General features: G+C 35.4%; 1 protein-coding gene across 2 annotated transcripts; it reads left to right on the top strand.

The window, feature by feature from the left end:
* The first annotated feature begins 13 nt into the window (after positions 1-13).
* Positions 14-10,828, top strand: LOC106159753 (poly [ADP-ribose] polymerase tankyrase-1). Of its 2 annotated transcripts, none has more exons than XM_013536153.2 (27): positions 14-251; positions 953-1,177; positions 1,335-1,543; positions 1,660-1,754; positions 1,974-2,040; positions 2,257-2,443; positions 2,625-2,746; positions 2,880-2,971; positions 3,142-3,220; positions 3,397-3,568; positions 3,736-3,839; positions 4,069-4,220; positions 4,355-4,421; positions 4,591-4,689; positions 4,927-5,020; positions 5,147-5,272; positions 5,444-5,553; positions 5,791-5,913; positions 6,096-6,161; positions 6,466-6,563; positions 6,865-7,181; positions 7,382-7,479; positions 7,798-7,866; positions 7,993-8,176; positions 8,416-8,524; positions 8,797-8,953; positions 9,587-10,828. In XM_013536153.2, the coding sequence occupies exons 1-27, from the start codon at positions 65-67 to the stop codon at positions 9,647-9,649; spliced, it is 3,471 nt and encodes a 1,156-aa protein (XP_013391607.1). In that variant the 5' UTR covers positions 14-64; the 3' UTR covers positions 9,650-10,828. The 2 variants fall into 2 exon arrangements, with proteins under 2 accessions (XP_013391607.1, XP_013391608.1); XM_013536154.2 differs by lacking the exon at positions 8,797-8,953 and adding an exon at positions 8,993-9,149.
* The last annotated feature ends 566 nt before the right edge of the window (positions 10,829-11,394 follow it).

Genomic DNA, 11,394 nt, shown 5'->3' on the forward strand with positions numbered 1-11,394 from the left:
TCACTGCGATACTTAAATCTCGCGTGTTTAACGCGAAAAAACGAGAAGCGAAGACTACAGAAAAATGGCGAGTAGCCGTCGGGCTGGATTAACTGCTGATAATTCACCCCTCGGTTCAGATTGTGGTCGGGATTTATTTGAAGCGTGTAGGAACGGAGATCTTAATAAAGTAAAAAAGCTCGTCAATACAAATAATGTGAACGCTAAAGATACCGCTGGAAGGAAATCTTCACCATTACATTTCGCTGCAGGTATGTCAATTTTTTTCTTTTTCACTTCAGCGCTTATCTTATTTTATCTCGTACACCGTCTGGTTTTAGAACGTCAGTGTTCCCTTTTAGCAGCGTATTTAGTGCGTCATTAAGATTTATTATGTGTAAAGTGCATATTCTATTCTAAGCTATCAGTTTGATGGCACAACAACCTTTCAGTCCCTTTTCCGACCTAGTCTGTTTTTCAGAATCTAAGGAAGTGGGTAAGGAAGTTCTATTTTTATCTGTGGGAAATTTATGTTTTTGTCCACATATCTCTGCCATGACAGTTTAATCTCCATTGTGAAGTACTGTTGGTTAAGTTCACATACAACTTAATATCCTTTACAATCGTAGTTTTCAAAACTCGTTGCTCTCACTGTCTCAGGCTACCCAAGATACAGAATATGACTGTTAGTCATTGACCTTAGACCAGAAATTTTTGAAGCTAAATCTTAGTGAATTTTGATCTCACAGACTGGGTTGGCTGTGTAAAAAAATTTGTAATATTTTAAGCCTGGCTAATAACTCTCTTTGTTGACAGCTGGTTAAAAAATTGTACTATACAAGGTTCTATGGCAATTTATTTGAAGATTCATAAATACAGTATTTCCACTAAATAATTTAGGTTTTGTATTTGTGAATTAAGTTTACTCGTTACCTAGTGTGAAGTTTGATTAAAATATGTGTATTTATTTCAGGGTTTGGCCGGAAGGATGTGGTGGAGCATTTACTAGGTATAGGTGCAGATGTTCATGCCAGAGATGATGGGGGGTTAATCCCACTCCACAATGCTTGCTCATTTGGGCATGCAGAGGTGGTTCAGCTCTTGTTACGCCAGGGAGCAGAAGCCAATGCCAGAGACAACTGGAACTATACGCCATTGCATGAAGCTGCAATAAAGGGCAAAATTGATGTTTGTATAGGTAAGTATTATTTAAAGTTGAAAACTGCACTTGACTTGAAAGTCACTTCTTGGTCTTTCCTATCTATGGCATTATTATTTGTTTGCTATCTACAGAATTTTTATTTGTTTGTTAAACTATTTAATATGTTATACCAAGTTGCTGATCTTATTTCCAGTTTTACTGCAGCATGGAGCAGATCCTTCAATAAGAAATACAGATGGCAAGACTGCCCTTGATCTGGCTGAGCAGTCTGCAAAGATTGTCCTCACTGGAGAGTATAAGAAAGATGAGCTGCTGGAATCGGCAAGAAGTGGCAATGAGGAAAAAATGATGGCATTGCTTACACCCCTCAATGTTAATTGTCATGCTAGTGATGGGAGAAAGGTAAAAATGATAATAAAATTTTTAATATGACAGGAATACTGATATATTAAATTAATCAGTTTGATATTAACATTTGTTTGGCAAAATGACATAAATTTGTATTTATATTTTTCCAGTCTACTCCACTTCATCTAGCAGCAGGTTATAACAGGACAAGAATTGTGCAGTTGTTACTACAGCATGGTGCAGATGTACATGCCAAGGATAAAGGGTAGGTGTGAACTGAATTGATTACTATTGCTATATTTTCTGCTTGAACTAAGACAACCACAACTTTACATCATGTTTTCTTTTAGTCTTATAAACAAATGCATCACTTGTTGTGTACATGAATTCAGATGTCAGAATTCATGTGTAAACATATTGCCTGGAAATCCTTTTTGTTTTATCTTTGCATTTTAAAGCAAAAAAACACTGTTTCTCTCCCCAGTGGCTTGGTACCTCTCCATAATGCCTGTTCATATGGTCACTTTGAAGTTACCGAACTGCTGCTCAAGGTAAAGAACATGTTTACACAAACCCACACATATTTTTTGATAGATGAAACCACATATAAAATTGATCTTCAAATACATGGTTTTAATGGTTTAATAGACATTGATTTAACAATAGCAGTATGACATTAATGAGTAACCTACCTTTTGATAGGTGCTTTAAATTATTTACATTTTGGATGCTTTTGATTTCTCAATCCTGGATTTTTTGTCCTTCAGCATGGAGCTAATGTGAATGCCATGGATTTGTGGCAGTTCACCCCTCTCCATGAGGCAGCTTCCAAGAGTAGATTAGAAGTGTGCTCTCTGTTGTTAGCTCATGGTGCTGATCCCACCCTTGTCAACTGTCACTCAAAGAGTGCTATAGATGCAGCACCTACCAGAGACTTACAGGAGAAATTGCTGAGTGAGTGCTTATGTATTGAAGATTATTAGGATGTTTATAAGAGGTTGCTATTTCTACAGGTAGAATATCTGGTTTTCTTGATTGTGATTTCAAATAATTTCAACCAGCAGTGAAAGTTGCTTTGTATCTGATCATAAAAAAATAAGATGTCTGTAAATGTTTCTGCTCTTTTGTTTTACAGATGAATACAGAGGACATGCTCTGCTAGAGGGAGCTCGACAGGCAGATTTGGCAAGAGTGAAGAAATATCTCAGTCCAGATACAGTCAATTTCAAGCATCCTTATACTGGAGATTCAGCATTGGTAATTAGTTTTTTTCATATCAGAAAAAAATATATAGTAAGAACTGTTTAGTAATTTGCTCAGCCTTGCTTTTAAAACTCAATCAAAAATGTGGTTTTATAATACCTTCACATTTTATTTTACACAATTCCAGCACTGCTCCTCCTCCTCTCCATTCCCCAAGAGGAAACAGGTCACTGAAGCTCTCATAAGAAAAGGAGCAAACTTGAATGACAAAAATAAGGAGTAAGTAAAAGTTTCACCCATTTCTTTCTCAAATAGCAGCAAAACCTAGTTAAGTAAAAATAGAATTTAATATTATGATTTTTTTGTAGGTCTATTTCCTGTTTGTTCAGGATTATTTGTAACAGATCCAGTTGTCATTATAATCTGATTGTTGCCGTTTTTGTTGCCAGGTTCCTCACACCTTTACACATGGCTGCAGACAAATCTCACATTGAGATTGTGGATGTTTTGCTCAAACATGGAGCCAAGGTATGTGTGGAGAAAATAGTAGATGTATAGACACTAAGCTGTAATCTAAATAACAGTGGTCACCATTGTTGGTTCTAAGATGTACATACTTATGTATGTACCATAAATTTTTTCAACTGATTTTTGGTAGTGAATTAAGTTGGTATAGGGGAGTGATGTGGTTTCATTCTTTCCAGGTAAATGCCTTGGATGGTCTTGGTCAGACTGCTCTCCATAGGGTTGCCCAGCAAGGTAATATCCAAGCTGCTCGTCTTCTTCTAACTTATGGTGCTGAACCTAGTATAGTTTCACTACAAGGCTACACTGCTGCCCAGCTGGGAACAGAAAGTATACAGAAGGTGCTCAGAGGTGGGTTGAAATTTTTCAAATTTTATTTGATAAATTTGTTGTAGCTGTTTAAACTCACAATATACCAGGTTTTAATGTAAATAATAACTGTCAAACTTGTCATAGAGATGGCCTTTTTTTTAACTTACGGAAATGTGGTAATAATTTATTTTCATTCTTTTATAAAGATGATTCAGTAGTGCCTATGGCAGAGGAGGCTGCCATAGGAGCTTCAGATTTTGATATACAGCTACTGGAGGCTGCAAAGGCAGGAGATATGGAAGTGGTGAAAGTAAGTATTGAATATAGTGACTCATATAGACATTTTCTAATTGAAGATAAAGGCTGCAGTTACTATAGTAAAATCAATAATTACATGTAGATTTAAAAATTAGCATTGAGTCATTGTCAGGATTTTGAGAAACAAGGAAAGTGACCTGTTAAGTCAGAAAAATTGATGACACGAAGCAGTAGCTGCTCATGTGTGCGTCATGGTACTTACATATATTGCATTCTTTTAGAAACTGATTGGTATCCATTCCAACACTGTGAATTGTCGAGATTTAGATGGGCGGCACTCCACACCCTTGCACTTTGCAGCTGGTTATAATAGAGTGGCTGTGGTGAAGTTCCTCTTAGAACATGGGGCAGATGTGCATGCCAAAGACAAAGGGTAAGTAATTAAAAAAAAAAAAGAACTGTTGGCGAGTTGTTGGCTTTGTTGGCTATATTACAGATTCTCCATATTTCTCTGTCTTTTATTTTCACAAAGATGAATGTCTCTAATCTCTTGTCTCTTTTAATCAGAGGACTGGTTCCCCTACACAATGCATGTTCATATGGTCACTTGGAAGTCACAGAGCTATTGATTCAGGTAAGTTTTCTTCAGTTTAAATTTTTATTGATAATTTTTGTTTTTGTTCTTTTGTGATCTAAACCATCAATGATTGGTGCCCTTCCTGCATAGTGAAAGTCACTAATAAGTTGCATATTATAGCTCATTGTTCTTTTCTCTAATTGCAATATTATTCACTTTCTTTCAGCATGGTGCTTGTGTCAATGTAGCTGACCTGTGGAAGTTTACTCCTCTTCATGAAGCATCGGCAAAGGGGAAATTTGAGATTGTAAAACTCCTTTTAAAGGTAAAACATAAGTTGCATCAGAAAAAGTAAAGATCACAGCCTTTTCTGAAAAAATGAAGAACAACATTTTAACATAAGATTACCGAGGAAAGTGTTGGTAGGTGGTGGAAATGACAATTTTGGACGAAACAGCAAATATGATATTAGTTTATGGATATTACAGAAATGTTATTAAAATAAAAAGACAGTAAGTCTTAGATTGATTTGTTATCCATTGTAATTTTATGCACACTGTAGCATGGAGCAGATCCAGTGAAGAAGAATAGAGATGGTCACACACCACTGGACTTGGTAAAAGAAGGAGACCAGGATGTAGCTGATATACTTAGAGGTAGAGTAACAGTCATTATTAAAGATTGAGGCTAAAAATTATAAGGGGAAGGCAGAAAATAGTTTGACATGAAAGTTTTTTCACTTTTTCTGAACAATATTTAGTAATTTTTGGTAAATGCGACAGGTGATGCTGCCTTGCTTGAAGCTGCTAAAAAAGGTAATCTGGACAGAGTGAAGAAGCTGGCCACACCTGATAACATCAACTGTAGAGATCAACAAGGAAGGAATTCTACACCTCTACACCTGGCAGGTAAGAATAAACTGAAAGAGCTTTTTAGAAAACGTTAGATGACAATTGATGTATCAAAGGAATGGATTGTATAAAGAAAAATGGAATGTCTGTTTTCTTGAATTACAAATGCAAATGCATATTTTTTTCATCTTTTCATTTTTGAAAAATATCTTTATATGTCTGTTACAGCTGGGTATAATAATGTTGAAGTGGCAGAGTTTCTTCTGGAACATGGAGCTGATGTGAACGCCCAGGACAAAGGAGGACTTATACCTCTGCACAATGCTTCTTCTTATGGGGTTGGTAGCAAAGTGTTTTAATAAGGAATTTAACTTCCAGGAACTCATTAAACATTAAATGTATGCATTGCCAAGTAGAGTTTTATAATATTGGTGTACCAAGGCATCAGTGCTGCTTGTAAAACAAATCGGTCAGATGGAGTTACAAAATTCCTGTCTGGATTTATTATCTTGATGCGTTTTTTTTTTTTTTTTTTTTTTTTTTTTTTTGAATTAAGAAATTATTTATTTTTTCAGCATGTGGATATTGCTGCCCTCCTGATCAAATTTAGTGCCAATGTTAATGCTGTGGACAGGTGGGGTTTTACCCCATTGCATGAAGCCTCACAGAAAGGCCGAACACAACTTTGTGCATTATTGGTAAGTAAATTTTATTGACAGAAAAATGAGTAATATTAATTAAAGTTAATTTTAAGAATGATATTTACAGGACAGAAGTTTTATTCAAAGAAAGTGTATTTTTTATATTAATTGATGTGATGCAAGGGAGAATAGACGAGGCATTTGTCAGGGAATATATTTCATTTCTTTATATTTCCTAGCTTGCTCATGGTGCTGACCCAACTATGAAGAACCAAGAAGGCCAAACACCTCATGACTTGACCACAGTAAAATATTTTAAACTTCTAATGAACAAATTTGAAATTAGTTGTATAATTGATAATTTACATATAGTCCTGTGACTTTTTATGTAAAGGAAGTGTTTGTAGAGGCATTGGAATTTGGATCAGTTATAAAATGCCCTGCCATAGTTGTACAAGCTTAATTTGAAAAGCCTTGTGGGTCATATTTTAATGTTTGCATATTTTTAATTGCAATATTGCTTTAAAATAAATGTGGACCTTTGAGTTATTTTGTGCAAGCTATACCAAGGATTAAAATTCTATACATTTTTGTAATCTTTGTTTCCAGGCAGAAGATGTTAAAGTGTTGCTGCAGGATGCAATGCCCCCTGCTCTGATGCCACCAACAACCACCAAAGCTGCAGTCCCTACTCTAGCAGGCCCAGTGTAAGTTATTGGAGACTCAAAACTGGGTTGTTTATTAAATAAATTTAAGTCTACATAAATGAATGAGCAAGGTGATTCACAGATTTACTAAAGCTCCCTTAAAAGTGTTTGTTAATATTTTCTCTGTACTGATCTAGTGGTTGAAACTGTTCCATTTAAGTTATTGCCTTCTTTTATAATAAATGAAATTCAAAGCATAGTGCATAAGTTCTCCAACATTGCTCAAGCTGAACAGGGAAAGTTGGACTGAAATATTAGCCTTGAAAGCATTCAGCATGAAGTCTTGATTTGTTTCTTACAGGGGTGCCTCTAATGGTCTAGATAATTTAGTTGGAGCAGTAGGTGGTATTGGTATCAGCCAGCCTAACACTGGAGATGGCTGCATAGACAGAGGTAGAATTGAAGGCGAAAAGGACCTGGAAAATATGAGTGTTGCATCTTTCCTCAGCAGCATTGGCTTAGATCAGTTAAAAGACATTTTTGAACGTGAACAGATCACTATGGACATTTTAGTTGAAATGAGGCACGATGAACTTAAAGATATTGGCATTAATGCCTATGGACATCGACATAAAATTTTAAAAGGGATTGAAAAACTTCCTTCTGGTGCTGCTCAACGTAAGTACTATTTAGAACAATGTGCCTTTATAGGTTTTAACTGCAATAGACTCCTGTTTAAGATGCAATTTTTATAAAGATGATGTATTTAATATTTGAGATTGTTTTGTAATAAATTTTGGGTCCTTATTACCTGTTTTATGCGTGCAGTATATCTAATTACAGTCACAAGTATTTAAATGTGTTGTGTCTCCTTTCAGCCATGCCGTTCACCCCAGCCACACACAGTAATCCACAAGGCACCATTCTCATAGATCTTACTACTGATGATGCAGAATATGTGTCTGTGGAGGAACAGGTGAGTGATTCTGAGTTACTGTGTGAGAAAGCTAGATTTCAGCATTGTCCGCCAAACGATGTGCCAGCAAAGGAAGTCCTGTAATCACATTGTTAAATTCCTTAGTGTTTTAATTCATACCCATCCTATGTAGCCTTTATAATTTTTAGGATTAATAAAAAGAGTACTTTCATCTCTTACATCAGCATTTTTTTCCTATAGAGCATATCATCTGATGGAAATTTGTAACTTGATTGTGCAAATATATTTTACTGTATACTTTACTCATGTTTTTTTCCCCAACTTGGAATGACGAAAATTTTATTTCCACGATTACAGATGCAAAGCACAATTCGTGAACATAAAGACAATGTGGGAGGAATATTTGATAAATATAATATTATCAAGGTAAGTGAAAAAAAAAAAGAATTACATTAAATATTCTTTGTTGTAGAGAAATCAGAAACAAATTGTAATATGTTTGCTTCAAGAGCTCTATGTGATTGTGAGATTTTTTTCTAATCTTCACATCAGATTCAGAAGATCCGTAACAAGAGGCTATGGGAGAGATATCAGCACAGGAAAAAGGAAGTTGCAGATGAAAACCATGGCCATGATAATGAAAGGCTGCTTTTCCATGGCTCCCCATTTATTAATGCTATAGTTCACAAGGGTTTCGATGAGAGGCATGCTTACATTGGAGGCATGTTTGGAGCAGGTGAGTGACAGAAACACATAATAATAAAAGATTTTGGATAAAAGGAGATGTCTCTAGTGTCACATATATTCATTGGAGTTGTACCTCACTTGTACATCTCTTGTGTAATGAAAGATGTAAAATGGAGACATAGAAGCAGCAAGTTTGCTTCTCAAATTGAGATAAGGCAATGCGTGTCTCCAGTTGCTCATTTTGTATTGGTTTTGTGATTCATATGCCTTTCTTTTATTGAATGACAGGTATATATTTTGCTGAGAATTCATCTAAAAGTAACCAGTATGTGTATGGCATTGGTGGAGGAACTGGATGTCCAGTACACAAGGACAAGTCGTGCTACATTTGTCATAGGTAAGAACCTCTTAGTAACATAGCAATAAGCTTAAGTAGTTTCATTCAAGTCAGAAACTTTTTTAAGAAGTACTAATTTTAAAAAATGAAACGGATTTTGCAAATATATATTTTTATCATTGGTATGCAAATTATTGAAAAATAGCTATTGTTTTTATTTTCTATGATCAGAGAAGATGGGATACACCTGCAACAAGGATGATTCAAGTTTTATTTGTGCTCATCTTTTGTCTTAGCTTTGCTTTGATATTTATATATCCAATCTATTTCAGGCAGCTATTATTGTGTCGTGCCACACTTGGCAAGTCATTCCTGCAGTTTAGTGCTGTCAAAATGGCCCATTCCCCACCAGGTCACCATTCTGTTATTGGCCGGCCTAGTATGGGTGGTTTAACATTTGCTGAGTATGTTGTGTACAGGGGTGAGCAGGTGGGTAAACTATACATCAGGATTATTACTTTCTTTCAGACAGTTGGTTCTTTGTCGTGTGACCCTTGGGAAGTCTTTCCTACAGTTTAGCGCCATCAAAATGGCACACTCGCCTCCTGGCCACCACTCAGTGATCGGGCGGCCCAGCATGGGTGCCTTGACCTTTGCTGAATATGTGGTGTACAGGGGAGAGCAGGTAGGTATTTGTGGTGCTTTAAGGCTGAATTAGGCCAGGTGTGTTAGGCCGCAATCAGAATAGCGGACTAACTAGTCCACGGGTCAAATATGGCTGACCTACTTTACCACGGGGAATCTATTTAGTGTCTATAATTAGACAGCAAGCATTTTTGTCGGTTGACACATTTGGCCTGTGGACTAGTTAGTCCACTGATATGAATGCAGCTGTAGTGAGTTGATTTGGGGACTACCAAGAGTTTGCACAATATATATATATATATAAGAGACTTGCACTTCATCAGTTGTTTTCTATGTGCTTTATTGCCTGAAACATTTTAGTTGTGAAAGCTTATCTGGAAGAAACAAACACACCACCCAGAGAGTGGATTTTTGTCTTAGTTAAAGTCTAAATTTTAATGTTTAAACAATTAAACACTGATCTTCAACATTTTGCAGGCTTATCCAGAATATCTCATCACATACCAGATAGTAAAACCAGAAGCAGATGGGAAAAAGTAAACCTGGATCTCAGGGAGGACAGAATCTTCATTTTGCTATGAAAAAACAGAGAATTGAAGTCATTTCCAAGTCTTTGACAACCAGAGTGAAATCCTTCTGCAATAACATCAAGAGCTTCAGAACTAAAATAGTTCTAGATTTCTCTGTGCTTCTGACAGATTTAATGAAAAAATTATCTGGCTTATATTTGGAACAGCATTTGTAGAATATTTATTTATTTCTATGTTCTTTGAACATGTGATTGTAGTTAGACTTGTGTTTAAATTCAACCATCACCGTGCTTGTTTCTTCATTTCCCAGTACTTCCCCCCCCCTTCCCACATTTTTACTTGTACCAAGGCAATGACACATCCCAAAGCAGATGCAATATTTTGTTCTTCATGAAAATGCAATTTTGTCAAGGTTATAATTATAACAGGTGTATTTCTTCATTGGAATTGATATGCTTGTAAATGGCCACTCTGAGCTGAGGATATTAGTGTGAGTTTATTTTTTTATTTGTAGTTTGCTTTATCTTGTATTGTAAGAAAGGTGAACCTTTAATAGCATCTTAGTATTGTTTTCATTTTTTTTTCACCTGTAAAGAACTAGTGCAATATCCTTGTGTCCAGACAAAATTGTAAAACCTTTTACTTAAGTCATGTGCACATTATAAATTCACAGTTTTCTTTTTAATGTCACATTAAAGTGTGTTTGTGAAAATGATAATGTACTCAGTGATAATATATAGCTGGTATGAATGTGTAATAATAAACCTTAAATGTGTACCTTTGACTTTGTGAGCTTTGCTTTTGCTCAAAGAAACAGTATATTTTATGGTTAGTATATAACTGCCATGTAAATTGTAAACATGCTATTTCAGATTACTGTCATAAGCGGAAGGTTTGTTTATTAAATATGACCTTCCATCTTAATTTGGACCGTACATGATTTGGCAATATTTTAATACAGATGGTTTAACTTGTGTCATGCTTATTGTGCTTAATTGACAATTCCCTGTTGACAAAAGGTTTTGAATGGAAGATGATAATTTAGAAATGTTGGTATTATCCATTCTATATGTTGTATACAGCCTACAGGTTGGTACCCATTTTGCCTATAATTGAAGAATTAGGATCAAATTATTATCTGCTTCCGTGCAACATTTTGTAAGAAAATAAACCATTTCAGTCAAAATGATATTATTTTGTATTTTCTCAGTATTATTTGCATTTTTTAAAGAGGTATTCTCTCGATTCAAAATGTTATTTCTACTTTTTGAAACTTGAAGTGCTCGTGGTACATGCCTTTATGTTAAAAATGTGGACATCTGAAGAATTTGACTCAAAAGAGGTGCTTGAAGCACACTTAAATATGAAAAATGTGGACTCCTGGTAAATTTTTCTTATGTGCTAGATGTATGTAATTACTCTATATTTTCAATGTGGGGAAATTGTGAATTTTACAGATACTATTTTTAAGTCGTGATTTCTTAAAATTAGAACATTCCCACTGAATTGTAGAAACAAATTTAAAAGGTAGGCTACTCTATAGTCACTGATGAGACTTTTCCGACTTTTGTCGGAATTCTGACTTTATCAGGGTCACTTGGGTCATTCTTGTGAATCGTATACCCTGGATCCCCGGTCAATTTTCCTACTTTTTCAGTGAGGACTGGTCTCATCCCTGATAGTTCTCTTCTATACATTAAAAGCACCACAAATGTGACATAGAAATATGATTTTTGTGACTTTAAAATTATGTAC

The sequence above is a fragment of the Lingula anatina genome, chromosome 1, assembly GCF_051362555.1.
Source record: "Lingula anatina isolate TDL-2025a chromosome 1, LinAna3.0, whole genome shotgun sequence".
In the NCBI taxonomy this organism is placed as follows: domain Eukaryota; kingdom Metazoa; phylum Brachiopoda; class Lingulata; order Lingulida; family Lingulidae; genus Lingula; species Lingula anatina.

Excerpts from the sequence above, each read along its gene's own strand:
- LOC106159753 (XM_013536153.2), top strand. The coding sequence starts at position 65 with ATGGCGAGTAGCCGTCGGGCTGGATTAACTGCTGATAATTCACCCCTC. Across the intron at positions 5,554-5,790 it reads ACAATGCTTCTTCTTATGGG|CATGTGGATATTGCTGCCCT; the intron begins GTTGGTAGCAAA and ends TTATTTTTTCAG. Across the intron at positions 8,954-9,586 it reads TTGTGTACAGGGGTGAGCAG|GCTTATCCAGAATATCTCAT; the intron begins GTGGGTAAACTA and ends AACATTTTGCAG.